The sequence below is a fragment of the Festucalex cinctus genome, chromosome 17 (genome assembly GCF_051991245.1).
Source record: "Festucalex cinctus isolate MCC-2025b chromosome 17, RoL_Fcin_1.0, whole genome shotgun sequence".
Taxonomy (NCBI): domain Eukaryota; kingdom Metazoa; phylum Chordata; class Actinopteri; order Syngnathiformes; family Syngnathidae; genus Festucalex; species Festucalex cinctus.
Genome location: NC_135427.1, coordinates 6,402,161 through 6,417,322, shown reverse-complemented (window position 1 = coordinate 6,417,322; position 15,162 = coordinate 6,402,161). Strand labels below are relative to the sequence as shown.

The 15,162-nt window shown below is 40.4% G+C and overlaps 1 protein-coding gene across 4 annotated transcripts in view; it reads right to left on the bottom strand.

The window, feature by feature from the left end:
• Window positions 1-15,162, bottom strand: part of shisa8b (shisa family member 8b) — a 30,640-nt gene that overhangs the window by 12,879 nt on the left and 2,599 nt on the right. The window contains exons 1-2 of one of the 4 annotated variants that reach the window (XM_077503310.1): window positions 6,494-8,542; window positions 5,647-6,303 (exon numbers count right to left, since the gene is read on the bottom strand). In XM_077503310.1, coding sequence (XP_077359436.1) covers window positions 5,647-6,287 — 641 coding nt within the window. In that variant the 5' untranslated portion in view covers window positions 6,288-6,303; window positions 6,494-8,542. Of the gene's footprint in view, window positions 1-5,646; window positions 8,543-15,162 lie in introns of those variants that run through there. The other 3 variants (XM_077503308.1, XM_077503311.1, XM_077503309.1) reach the window with 3 other exon arrangements.

The following is a 15,162-nucleotide window of genomic DNA, read 5'->3' as shown; positions in this document are numbered from 1 at the left end:
CAATATTGAGCCGCAACAGGTCTCGCTGTCAAGACGCTATCGGTGACCCTGCACGATCGGTGACGCGCATCCGCAGAAGATCCCGCCATCTTGGATCGCGAGCTAATACGAATACTTTACCTCAGAGAAAATAATAAAACAGCTGTTTTTTTTTTCATTTTGGGAGTGAATGGAGTTGTCAGAAAGCTGGTTTGTAATCTATTAATAAAGTTTGACTGACCTATCGGACTGTTTTGTTGACATTCCCTTTAGCGCAGCACCATCTAATGGATGCATAACGTAACCCCAGCCTCTACTTTAGCGCCTTATATATGGAAAAAGTTTTAATATGTCATTCATCGAAGCTGCGCCTTATAATGCGGTGCGCCTTATAGTCGTGAAAATACGGTAATTAAGTGCGCAATTTTCCATAATTCATCATGATTAATCACATTTTCTTCTGTTTCTACTACAAATGTCAATGACATTTTTTAAATCAAATTAATCACATTTTAAAATTTTGATTAATCACAATTACCGTATTTTCCGCACTATAAGGTGCACCGCATTATAAGGCGCAATGGATGAACTTGCAGTGTCTGCTTGTGACTCATACAAACTTGACAATAAAACAAACTTTTCCCACTTCTATAAACTGAAACAAATAAAATGTTAAAATGCTAGTCCTTATGATTCCGATATAAAAAGCTGAAAATCGTTTAGATGTGAAGCCTCCTTGCGTCGAGAGCTAAAGACAAAAAAATAAAAAAAATAAAAAAATGCTGACCCACATTGAAGTGTTTTGGGAGCCCGGTGAGACTCGAGTGAGGCAAAGCAACAGAAGCAGAAATAAAACGGAGGAAGGGAGAAATTGACACATTTGATGTGAAAGTTGTCAGCGCAGATGTGATCGGATTGCAAAGAGTTACGCAGTCCTGCGGTTGCGGGGTGCGACTTTTTCCCGCGGACGCTTTTTTTTTTTTGCACACTCACTTGGATGACACGCATGCGAAGATGCGCTTCAACCAGCAATGTGGTGGCAGGTGAGAGGTGATAGACAGTGACAGCTCCAACCCGGAGGTTGGAAAGGATTCAGACAGAAACTTGCTCAAAACTTGTCATTTCATCTGTTTTTTTTTTTTAGTTTTCCTGACACGTCAGCCATTTAGAGCTCAGCGTGATTTGCCTGGAGTGCGTCTTTCATCTGTGTTCAAACGAGAAGAAGTCGTGGGAAAAATGGCAGCAGCAGTGGAGACGAAGCTCATCAGGGAGCAGTTGTCACAGACGACAGTCGTGGAATTAAAAAAAAAAAAAAAAAAAGTCTACACACGCCAATTCGAATGCCAGGTTGTTTTTTTCTTTGATCGTTCATGACAACTGACTTTGTTTTTATTTGTAAGACCAAATTGCCAGATTTTGTTTGTGATTTTGACATTTTTGTTTTCCTTGAACCAAACTTGAACATGTGATCCCATTTGTTACACTCGTGCATATTATATTATAATAGAGATGGACCGATTATGTTTCTTTTTCAAGGCCGATACTGATACAGATTATTAGTAGTCAAGGAAGCCGATAACCTATATTTCAAGCCGATATTAATTTGCAGTAAAATAGAAAAAAAAAAATTCTTTTAAACTATATTAACAGATTTGTTTAAAAAAAATATTCCAGGGTCATTAGCATGTGTTAAGCTAAATTAAAATAAATAATAATAATAAAAAGTGAATAGATCCCTAAAGATTTCTACTGTCAATAAAGTTTTCTAAAATGTCAACATAATTTCTTGATTTATTTATTTTTATTTATTTTTTTTAAAAGTGTAGTGAGTTCCTATTTTTCATAAAGTGGCCATTTAAATAGATCCATGAAGTAAAAGTTACCCGCATCTCACTGAGTGACAAATTCATGCGAATGTCGCTCATTTGGGCTTTTTATTTAAGTTTTTGTTAGGGTTCATCAAAACGTTTCAAAAGATTTTCGAGGTGAAAAATGATTTGAATATGTTCCAAATGTGTTTACGACAATTCCAAATCTTACAATTCCTAGTGGAAAAACCCCAAATTCGCCACGTTCGCAAGTTTTCACTGCTTAGTGAGATACCAGCTTTATCGGCCTTCAGGTTAAAAAAAAAAAAATGGCCGGTGCCGATATTTGTCAAAATGCCAAATATCGGCACCGATAATCGGCTCGGCCGATAATCGGTCTATCTCTAATATGTACTGCAGCGAGTATTGTTTATCTCTTCGCCTTAAAATCGGGTCAGCAGTCAGATACTTTAAGTGACTCTGTCCTTCATTACATAACGTTGGGGGGCTAATGAGCCCGCTGCACACGGACACATGCATCCCAAGCCAGTCAAACATATACAAAACTACAGATCCATGTGTCACCTACCAAAAAAAAAAAAAAGATAAAAAGGAACATACTAGAAGGTCCAAGGATGTACGCGCGTGATATTAATCTTAGCAGAGGATCACTGGATTTTTTATTATTTTTTTGCTTCCAAAGCTGATTTAGGAAAACGGCCAGGATTTGAGAGCGCTAATCATCTTTCCGCGCGCAGCACGTGGCGATTCGGCGTAAAACATTTGAAAGTAAAGACGGCGTGACAGCACGTTGCAGCTGTTGCCTTTTGTGCTCCCCGGCAAGAAGTGGGTGGCGAATATATGTACCGGCTGCATTTATTCCTTTTGCAGCTTGAAGTGCTTACAGCATAACGACATGCGCGATGCACGAAGCGGGGATTTCTGTCAGCGCGCTTAATAACGAAATGAGTCCAGCGGAGCCGTCATAGTGGAGAAAAGTGGTTTAATCTCAATGAGAGGGGGGTAATCTTTTGAAATGAGGAGAGGCCACTGATTTATTACTGAAATATTCAGGAGAAGCATCTTTGGTGTCCCTTGATAAAGAATGTGACGATGGAAGAAGGTGATACTTGGCCAAAGAAGGTTCAAAGACGAAGGTTGAAGTGTTCACTTCTGTGCTGCCTTGAGGACTTTGTTGAGAAGAAATGCGGACGGGAAGCAAGCAGAAGAAAAAGAATAGCTGATCACGAGGAGGAGAGATGTTGGTTTTGATGCGGGAAAAAAAATGCCAAGAGGACTTTGGAAGAATACAAACAGCATGATTTGTGACCATGTGAGTGAAGATGGCGCATTATGTAAATGTTTGAAAAAGAATGAGAGGCAGCGGAGGTCGGCTATTGTGTGATGAAAGCAAAGGGGTTGTACCCATCGTTTCCCGAGGAACACATGACCAAGGAGCCGAGTATTTACCCTGACTGGAATGTATTTTAATGCAGGTGTTTAATAAGCAATCGTTTAGACACTTATGATTCTTAATTGTGGGAATGCTGAAGCATTCCCACATATGTTATTGTGATTTTTATTCTCCACAGTTTTTTTGCCGCGTAACAACTCCTACATAACACTTCCAATTTACATTGTTCATTTAATATCAACTTTTCCCCCATTCATTTTCAATGGGACAGATATTGAACTTTTTTTCTCGGTATCACTTTCCACGCCCACTTCCATACAAATAACTTATCATTACCAGGTGTCTGATACTGCTCGGTGGCACAGTTGGTAAAGTCCAGTAACCAGGAGGTGAGAATTTCATAATTTATCTCTCAATTTACTTCATAAGCATTCCACATGCATTCAAATCTTAGCATTCAGCTTTCAGCATTCCCACACAATTTATACAGAAATTGCACTTAGCCTAGTTCTTCGTGTGAACGATATTTATTTTTCTCGACATTCTGCTTGTAGTGTTTATGGTTCTTAAATAGACCAAAAAAAAAATCCCTCAAGACTCAAATTTTGTAGAAAGTGGAAAGTGCAAACTCCATATTTTCTTCCACTGATAAAGATGCTGCTGGTCTACAATCTTTAATTCCACCACTTTGCTTCTTTTGCAGCAATTTCAGGGCATTAAAAAGTATATTGAAAAATGTTATATAACGAGCTACAATATATCCACAACCCGCTAATAATGTATGCCTGTTTGCTAAGGTTTTTTTCCCCTTCCAAATCCATACTATGGTCCCCCTAAAGGAGCTCAGTCCAGGGTTATTTTCCCTCTTTCTTGTTTTCGTTTTTATCTGCAAAAACGGGGTGCTGCAAAAGGCTTTCCGGCCGACTCCCGTTTTGTACGCCCGTGTTGGTCTTTTTTCTTTTTTTTTTTTCCTATGTGCCTGGGACTGTTTCTTTTTTTTTTTTCTGTTTCATTTCGTTGCACCCCGCGGTATACTGACAATAAAGCTATTCTGATTCTATTTTACTCAATGCTAACTAAATGTTGCGCACACAGTCAGTCAGGGAGCTTTAAGCATCGATAGGAAAGATAGCTAGCTCAATAAGTGTTCTTCAAAAAAAGATTTGGTTTATTTCTTATATAAGCAAATGCGGGACACCCTGGACTGTTTGCCCATCAAGCCGCAGGTCCACAAACTATTTCTACAGGATCAGTTGACCAGCTTGTGATCAGAATATGCACACATCAGTCGGTGTAAAGTTGCCAATTGATGCCATTGTCCACCACTCGGACACTTAAGAACCTTCAGCTGTGTGTTCCAATTTCTCGGACATACAGTAGCTCGCAGTTTTATGCTGACGGTGAGAAACACTATAGAGATGGGAAATCCAGATCCAGAAAGCAAAGAAGACACAGTTTGGCTTTAGCCACAAGTGCTTCTACTCAACCGGCAGGTAAATGAGCTCCCGGGGAGCTTTAGTCACAAATGTGGCTAAGGCGCTACACCTACACGTCTGGCTAAAGCGAAACTGTGGCAGGTTTTTTTTTTTTTTTTTACTTTCTGGACCTTGATTTACCGTTTCTGCTAAAAGCAGCAAGTTCAGGTCCAGAAAGTAAAAGAATCCTGCCACAGTTAGGCTTTAGCCATTGGCTAAACCCTTTAGCCAAGTAAAAACCCTGCCATTGTTTGGCTTGAGCCAAACAATGGCATGGTTTTTACTTTCTGGACCTGGATTTACCATCTCTGCGGCGGCAAATCCAGGTCCAGAAAGTAAAAAACCTGCCACAGTTAGTCTTTAGCCAGTGGCTAAACCTTCGCTAAACCCTGCCACAGTTTGGCTTTAGCCACCGGCTAAAGTCCTGGATTTGACATTTCTGCTGCCCACGCTCACACAAAGATTTTGTCAAATACAGGTCCAGAAATTAAAAACCATCCCACAGTTTGGATTTAGACACAGGTGCTTCTACTCAACCAGGAGGTAAACAAGCTCCCGCAGATGTGGCAAAAGCTCTACATGTAAACTGGTGGCTCAAGCCAAACAATGGCAGGCTTTTTACTTTCTGGACCTGGATTTACCATCTCTGCGGCGGCAAATCCAGGTCGAGAAAGCAAAAACCCTGCCACAGTTAGTCTTTAAACAGTGGCTAAACCTTCGCTAAACCCTGCCACAGTTTGGCTTTAGCCACCGGCTAAAGTCCTAGTCCTGGATTTGACATCACTGGCACACGCAAATATTTTGTCAAATCTAGGTCCAGAAAGTAAAAACCGTGCCACAGTTTGGCGTCTACTCAACTAGGAATTAAGTTCCTTGTGAGTTTTAGCCACAAGTGTGGCTAAGCGCCAAACTGTGTCAGGATTTTTACTTCCTGGACCTCAATTTGCCGACATTTCGTCACGCCTCCTACCTGGAGTTGAGGTCGGCATTTGCGGCCGCGGTTGCCCCGCTTCCTCCTCCGCGACTTTTCTCCAAACCCAGCTTGGTGAAAATGCCCACCAGCACCATGATGGCCACCACGCCGCAGATGATGTAGACGATGAGGTGCGTGCGGTCCCGCTCTTGGTTCTCCTGGCCCTCTGTGACGGTGGCCACGGGCTTGCCCGTGTTGGCCCAGATGGGCGTGTCGTAGTTGGAGCAGATGCGCTGGTCCAGCCGCTGCTGGCGGAACTGGCAGCAGAAGCGATAGAAGCAGGTACCGCAGCAGTACAAAAAGACGCCGGCGTTGCAGTTGAAGGGCGGGTCCCACTGGCCCATCACGTCGTAGTAACCCTGGCAACGCGTCCCGCCGACCGGGGGGCCGTCCTCGTCGTCGGCATCTCCGCCACTGGAGGGAGTGGACAGGCCAGTGTCTTGAAGGGGGTTTTGGGTCGTCTCCGCGTAGGCGGGAGTTGTCTTGTTGACCAGCGTCGAGGGCACAACGAAGGGGTTGCCGTCGGTGACTGTCTCCGTGGTGACAGATGGATCTTGAGCGACAGCGGGATGGGTAATTAGGGCAGTGAGGTAAAAGAAGAAGAAAAGATGGCAGGAGGGAGGAAGGATTGGTGCCATCCTGCTGACGGCCCCTCTGTCCCAAAGTCCAGCCGTCGACGAAAGGAGAGTTCATGAAAGGGAAAACAGGCAAGAAGTTCAATTTCAGCCAAAGTCGACACATTCATAAAAATGATTCCTTCAAGAAAATCCAAACAACAATGACAAAGGCTGGGTGTCAAATTATATTTTAGCTTAATCAAAAAGCATTCAAAAGAAAGTGCAACCTTCTTAAGTCATTCACTCGCCGCCATTTTCACAGAAGTAATCCCGTTCGCTCCCGGCTGTTTTACTGGATTTTGAAGGCCCACAGAATATTCTGTTTTATGGCTATAAAAGCATGGAACCTATCAAAAGAAAGATTAAAGTCTCTTCTTTCGTCAGGAAAAAAAAAAATATGTTTCTATCTGTTTCCGTTTTGCAGCAATTAGCATTAGAAGAGAGCTAAGTTTCATCAGTTTTCACAAATCTATTTAAAATTGTAAGTAAGTGAGCTTTTTTTCTACATGGCCCTGGTTGATCTCCTTTGCTCTGCTGCCACCTGCTGGCCGTTTGTGTAATAACTACCATTTCTGCAACCGTTCTTTGCAGCTGAGAGGCTGCGTCAAAGCCTTCTGTATGCTCTAGCATAAAACAAACAAACGTATAAATACGTCTTTGGGACACTTAGAACATTACAAAAAAACGTATTTACACGTTATTTGGAGCAAATGAGTTAACGAGTAACAACTAGCAAATAACTGACTCAAGGGGCTTTTAGTACTTATATAAAATTATCTCATGCATCAAAGCAATATGTCATCTTTCATCAAAAACCAATTAGAGAACAAACTCACCTTCCCAATAAGAGTTTAGGTCTCCACTTTTTATTTGGTCACAACTTCAAGAGCCACCATAAAGCCGAAACTCCGAATCCTTGCTCTCACCTTTTCCCCTCGTGTCTTCTGCAATCCTCAAAGGTTAAAAATCCCCTCTAGAAACATGTGCAAACTTTACTCAGCAGCATCTCCCCCCCCCCACCCCCTGAGCTCTTCCTTGTCCCTCGTTTCATGTGTTCTCCATCGCTGACTGGATTGCAAGATCCGGGAGAACCGCACACTCCTCTTCTTCTCCTTTCTTCTTCTTCTTTTTTTTTTTTTTTTTTTAAACCAGCACCTCCTGTCTGTCGCTCAGTCAGTTCTGGTAAACTGTGAGCACACGACTGTCCTATTCGGTCAAGAGGTGCCAAGTGCAATGCATGAGTGTGAGTGAGTGAAGATGTGCGTTTATGAAGGGGGGGGGATGCTACACTGAGTGCTGTAACAGTTCAGCAACAGAACCAGCTCCCCTCCTCTGTTTACCTCTCATCAGTACGAGAGAGAGAGAGAGAGAGAATTTAGAGATGGTGGGGGTGGAAATAAATATTAAAATTACATTATTTGGGGCTTCTGTATATTATTAATCCTGTTGTAAATGACAAAACATTCCTATTGAGTATGAGACTAAAATAGATGTTGTTTACCGTAAAACTACAAGCGACAACCTATATAAACAATGCAGCCTTTATTTTATTTTTTTATTTTTTAAATCTTTGTCATTTTTTTTTTTTGCCTGCTCAGTGTGTAAACTTTTCGTGAAAATATGCTAACCGGTGTTACAACCACGCGCCACTTTTTTTTTTCTTTTTTTTTTTGCCTCCAGCTAAGCCCCGCCCTGTAAATTGCGTCACCTTGTTTACAAACTCTGAAGGGGTCTATTGTGTCAATTGGTGATTGTGTGTGTGTGTATTTAGTTTCTTGTCTCCCCGCTGTCCGTTGTCGATTCATTGTGGTTTCTTCCTGTCCTGCTGCCCGTTTTTTGTCTACAAGTTCCCCCATGTTTTGCATCGCCGTTTTGTTGGATATATTCCTTTGTTAGCCAGATCCTTGTTTTTGTTTCATTAAATCTTTTTTATGCCTCCGCGCCCTGTTTTCCTGGGTTCCGCCACCACGCCGCAATCGCAACAGTTTGTTATTGTAAGGTAAATTACTTTGGCCATTTCTAGTGATAGACCGATATGGCTTTTTCAGGGCCGATGCCGATACCGATTATTAGTTGTCAAGGAGGCCGATAACCGATATTTCAAGCCGATTTTCATTTGCGGTAAAAGAGAAAATAATAGCATAAAAAAATAAATTGCCTTTTCTTTTAATTTTAAACATATAAACAATAGACAGCTTTGTTTAATTAAAAATTCTAACAGAAATTGTAGAAATTGTAGGGAACTTCCAGGGTCATCAGCTTGTGTTAAGCTAAATTCAAAACTAAGCAAGTAAATAAATAAATAAATAAATAAATGTTTCCTACTGTAAATAAAGTTTTCCATAATTTCTAAATGTGTTTTTTTTTTTTTTTTTTTAAGCATTTTTAGTATTTTTTGGGGGGGTTTGCAGTGACTAAATAAATAAATATTTTTCTAAAGTTTCCTACTGTAAATAAAGTTTTCCAAAATTTCAACAATTTTTAAATTTAATTTTTTTGTAATTATTATTATTTTATTTTTTTATAAATTAAAAAGTGTTGGGACTTCCCAGTGTCAGCAGTGACAAATGTATGCAAAATTAAATGCATTTAATTTGGGGTTTTCGTCAGGGTTCAAAAGATCTTCGCAGACAGCGACAAATTGTCTGAATATGTTTGAAATGTATTTGCAACAAGTAAAAAAATGTCTGTGCACATCTTGCAAATCCTGATAAAACATTTGCTGCGTTCGCAAGCATTCACTGTTAGGTGCGATTCCAGCTTTTATCGGCCTTCAGTTTCGTAAAAAGGCCGATGCCGATATTGGTCAACATGCCAAATATCGGCACCGATAAATCGGCCCGGCCGATAATCGGTCTATCCCTAGGCCCATTTCTGCAAATGTCTCCAGTCTGTGAGTGTGTTAGTGTGGAACGTGCGGAGAGGACAGTCAACATCTGCCGCGGTCACCCCTGCTCCTCATCTCCTTATCGCTTCGCCCCGTCGCCGTCTGTTCTTGCTCTTCATGCACGCATGCACACTCTCACGCATACACTCTTCTCAAGCTCTCCTTTCCTCTTCCGTCCGTTGGCATCATGCCTCCATCGCCCTCCCAATTCTCATTTATCCCCGCGCTTCAGGTGTGCACGTGCGCGTGACGGAGTCCGGGTCGTCCGAGTCGCGCTGCAGCTTGGCCACGTCTTGCCAACGCTCGCACAACTTGAGCGGATGTCAACGTGGAGCCAAGTTTTTTCGTTTTTTTTTTTTTTTTGGTGGACATTTCTAATGAAATTCTAATCCAGATTGACAAGGGCCTTTTTTTTTTTTTTTTGCTTCGCTTTCCCACTAATCGCCTCTCCCAAAATCCTCCTCCTTTATGTGTCGTCATCCAGAAGCAAAAACTCCGCACGTCCTCCACACCGTGTTGCGTGCGGGAGCGTAACGGAGAGCGTGAAAAGAGGAGCGGAAATGGAGGACAGTCGGGAGGAGAAGAAAGAAAAGAGAAGGAAGGATAGTGGGGGAAGTGAAATGTCATTTGGCTGGAGACCAAAGATGAAGGTGGTCAAATGTGTTTGGGTTTAGTCCATGTGAATATATGCAAAAAATGAATTTTTTTTTTTTGCATAGATTTGCAATTGTGTGTGATTCATTGTAGCGCCATCATCTGCTCATAATTTTATTTTGAAAAAACTTCCATGGAGTTCTTTTTTTTTAAATTTTAAATTTCATTTTAATGTAGTCTTTCCTGACATAAAACAAAAGTATCAGCTTGAGATTTGCATAATAGACAACAAACGCTGGAACTGAAATAGTCTGTGCGCTTTATTTGGCGATATTTTGCATTTTGGCTTACTTGTGGCGCGTCAACTCTGCAAACATTTCTATCTCTAACTTTGTTGTGGAAAAGAACAAATGCATAATAGATTTAAAGAAGCCATATGAGGAGTTGAATTCACTTTATTAAAAAAACAAAACAAAAAAACACAAACAGGAACTCTAAATAACTAAATATCTCGAAGCCTATTCCCAAACTGCCTACAGGTCTCCAATTAACGTGTCCCCCTACACATGCTCCCACTCTCCCCAATGAGTTGAATATTTCATTATGAATAATTCATACGGTTGATGAATATTCATATGTTAGCTGTGTGTGTGTGTGTGTGGTCCACTAATAACACTTGATGGAATAGTGCTTATTTTGGAAGTTATCGCTGCCAATTAGCCGATCCTTCTGAAATGTCACTGGCCAGATGGAACCTTAGTAGAAGCAGATAGTCATAAATTGCTGTCGGAATAATTAGTAATTAATAAGTTATCGTACATTTGCTGCAATGAGGAATGCTTTGCTTTACTCCACACTGACATTCACGTAGCTTAGCCATATATGTTATCTTATCCTATATTTGCCTTCCATTTGCATTTTTAGTATTGGAGCACCCGTGTAACTCGGGGCGTGGAAACCAAATAAAAAGAGAGGGTGAGGGGGAGGAATCTTCAGAGAGTGCAGGAGTGAATTGTATCAGTCAGTTCCTCTCCTCGCGAGCCCTAAACCGAGTGTCTTCTCTCCTTTTTTGTGTCGTGCTGAATAGATGTCAAACAGGCAAACCTGACAACTGCAATGGAACTTATGTAACAGAAATTATTTTCTGTTATGGACTCAAAATATTAACTATACACTATTTTTTTTTTTTTAATCTTAGGTCAAAACAATAAAAGCATAATTTTGCCACCATCCTTGTGTCGTGGAATTATGTTGGAGTGAATCGAGGCACTTCATTTTGACAACCGTAGGGATATTCAAAACCACTTTTTTCCCCCCCAGATCGATACTAGCATTCAATCTTTGAGACTTCACCGATACCGTGTACTGATACCGCTAGTACTTTTGATATATAAAATTGCATTTAACACAACGACAAATAAAAAAAAAAAATGTCAACAAAACCTCTCTTTCTGACGCAAATCAAGATTCGCCAAAGTGTCTGGTATCGGCAGCCTCCACGAGTACCCGATACCTAAAAAAAAAATAAAAAATAAGGCTACAATCCTAATAATGCTACTCGCCCATCCCCATAGACAACAACAGTGTTTTGCCACCATCTTGTGACGTCTTGATGGAAAGGAACTATGTTGAAGTAAGTTGAGGAGCTCATTTTTACAAAAATAGTGCTTTGGTGCCCATCTTTAACAAAGCATTGGTGGGAGGGTCAATTACTCAACTATTATGCTAAAATCATGAAGAATATTGAAAAAAAAAATAAAAATTAAACGGCAATGAAAGCAGTGTGAGCTAACGATCATCAACATGTCCGATGTTAGACATTTGAAATAGCATTGATGCCATACATCATAAACAAATATTTACCACTGGTAGCAACCCAATTAGCGGGTCAACTCCTGTGGGACAAAGCGAACGAGCGAACACTTTAACAGGAAGTCCATTGATCAACAAACAAAAGCCTATTGGTCACTGCTCATTGGATGTAAAGGAAACGGTGCCGCACGAGGTTTGGATTCAACTGCCTTGCGCATGCGGAAGAACAAATCAGAAATAATATTGGCACTCCGTGTGCTTAAAACTAAAATGTTACGTGATATTTTGCTCATGGTAAACAATATATACACATAATAAGTTTGCATGGAGCGTGAAGTAATTCCACAACGAGAACTTTTTGCCGTCCTCACAGATTTAAAAAGCGAACGGCGCCAATTGAGAGCAAAAAAAATAGAGTGCGGAGTAATGAAAGTCTGCTAGTTAGGCGAATGATCGCTCACCATTTGACTGCACTCGCTTTGCCAATTAGAAAAGCAAAGACAAAAAAAAAAAGAAAAAAAGAAGAAGAGGTCACTCATGTATGAATGATGAATCACGGCGTAGAATTAACAACAACAGAACCGCACTATACAAAAAGAGATCGACCCAATGTTTTGGTTTATGTATTTAAAACCAAAACGTTGGTTCAAATGACCCACAAAAAAAAAACTCTTTTTGGGGACTGACTGAAATTTTTGGGTTGTGCATGAAAATCACAAATTTGGGTAAAAAAAATAAAAAAATAAAACACAAATTGGGTCAAAAATTTGGTTTATTTGGTTTAGTTATTTACACCAGCGGTGTCCAAACTTTTTCATTTGAGGGCCACATACAGAAAATCCGAAGGACGCAAGGGCCACATCATGTTATGAAGAGAAATTTGTTGTTGTCCTAAAAAATGTACAAATAATTTATTTGTGCTTTTGCATACTTAGAAAAATGCTACAGTATATCAACCAATTTATTTGTAATATGGCAGTAGGGTTATTATAGTTTTTGAATTTTGAATTTTAGTTATTTTTTATTAGTTTTCAGGGTGGTTCTGTTAGTTTTTATTAGTTTAGTTCTTTAAAAAATACTTTTGTTAGTTTCAGTATTAGGATTAGTTTTTTGTTTTGTTTTTTTTAAAAATGTGAATTACTTATGCGCAACATTTAAAAAACAAAATGGGCGTAACGTCATCTGAAGGTGCTTTTCTATTTTTCATATGACAAAAACTTGACATTTGAAACAGGGGTGTGTAGACTTTTTATATGCATAATCAATAATGAGGCAAACTTACAACAAGGAAAAAAAAAATGCTTATCTACTTGACGTTGTCAGTCAACATCAACATTTCAAATGAGGATGAAGGGGATTTTTTAAATTATTATTATTATTTATAAACACAAAGCAAAGCCCGAGAGTGGTGCTGCCATCCGAATAATGTACGCGCATGCGTGTGTTCCCATACTAAATGCTCTTTTGGGCCTCCCTGTCATTGGTGACCTTTTCCAAAATGAAAGGAGATGCAAAATATTCAGCTTCATTTGGGACGGCTACAAGTCATTTCCACCACGAGCTCCTCTGGGCCAGCTTAGCTCAGGCAATATGGCCGCCGGCCTCCTTTTCTGGACACAATCGTAATGAATCTCATTCCTCGATTGCCGTCCTGTTTCTGGCTCTCAAGTGGCATCATTATTTGACCACCGAAATATTTACACAACTACCCGACCATATTTGGGAACTTGTATTATATTTGCAATGAGTCCTTATCAGGCCATTGATTGATTGGACATAGCCCAGACTGACGTCTGAAGTGTGCGCGATTCAAAACATTACAAGACGAGACACAAAAATCCATTGCTGATTGATTTTTATCCAGACGAGGTTTTTCCTGACCTGTCGCGCTTCAAAAGTTCAAATTGTCAAACTTTCTCACGTTGGATGAGTTCTGTAGATCGGGGTTGTCTGCCGGTTTCACTCAGGAAAATGCACTTTTTAAATACAGGATTTAAATAAACTACTTCTCAATTTACAGATCTGGGCTTTTCATAACGTGTGGGGGTGATTTTGTCCTGAACCCCCAGCCTGAACTTTCACTACTTTGTATTATAGAATTTTGGTCGTATGTGAGTGAGTTTCAGTGAGTGTGAGAGCATTTCAGTAGTGCTTGTACACAACAGGGCGAGAGTGTTTCATTAGTAGAAATGTTTTAGAACAATTAAGTATATTGTGAGAGTGATTCAGTCATCTGTGAGAGTGTTTCATTTGTTTGTATTAGAGCATTTTAATGACGAGATTTCAGTAGTGCTTTTGAGGGTGTTTCAGCAGTGTGTGAGTGTTTCATTAATATTGGATCATTTCAGTAGTGCTTATGAGATCATTTTAGCAGGAATGTGTCGGTAGTGTATGAGTGTTTCATTTGTTTGTATTAGAGCATTTTAATGGCGAGATTTCAGTAGTGCATTTATGGATGTTTCAGTAGTGTGAGTGTTTCATTTCAGTAGTGCTTATGAGGTCATTTTAGTAGTGTGCAAGAGTGTTTCGGTAGTGTATATTAGCGCATGAGAGCCATTCAGTCGAATGTGAGAGCATTTCAGTCGTGCCTGTGAGAGGATTTCAATAGTGTGTGAAAGTGTTTCATTACTTTGCATTAGAGCATTTTGGTAGTGTGTGAGAGGGTTTGAGTAATGTATGAGAGCATTTCCGTCATGTTTCACTGTCATGTGAGAGTGCTTCAATAGTTTTAAAGCATTTTAGTAGAATGTAAGTGATTTTCAGTAGTGCTTTTACAGCGTTGAATATGAAACCTATCACAAAGTTTTATGGAAAAGTAGTTGCGTACGGTCTTTGGCACTTTATTTATTTATTTATTTATGTCTTTATTGTCACTTTAATTTTCACCAGTTTCCTTGCAGACAGTCTCTGTTGTGTCCAATCTGCGCAATAAGACGGAACGTCCTATCTCGTCTCTGTCTTTTCCCAAGTGTGCGTTCTAAAGACAGACTCCGTTTAAACTGAGCACTTCAAACGAGTTGATGCTTCTTTTGCGCCGTCCCCGACTCGAACGTTGTCCTTGGACATTTGCGCTCGACGGCAATAAAAAGTTTGAGGCCACGTTGACGATACGTCGCGCTAACACCGGAAAGCTTCGTCGCTCCTCTGAGCTTCACATCAGTCATTTGCCACAGCGGCCCTCTCACGCGTACCGCGTGCACGCGTGCGTGTGCTCATGAAGAGCCAGCGGGCTCAAAACAAAAAAACAAAAAAAATCTAAGCAGGTGAGCTTGGCATTCATTCTTCATCTTTCGCAGCCAAACACATTTTCCACATCCAAATGATTCCACAGGGGCTGATTAACCCCAAACGTGAACTTCTTTATGTAAATCTGAAAAACGTTTCATCGCTGCGCCTCCTGCTGATGCCTGATATCCATACAGGTACAAGTACAATACAAATTGCTAGCAAAACGACATATCTTAGTGTTGTTTTTCTTTTTCAATATATCAGTGGTCAGTGCAACGTCCAAGTTCAGCAGAACCGGGGTCAATGAGTTGTGAAATCAAAAACACCCACTAACTATGGCCAGCAGATGGCAGCGGTAGCTGCTCGGGCCCTAAC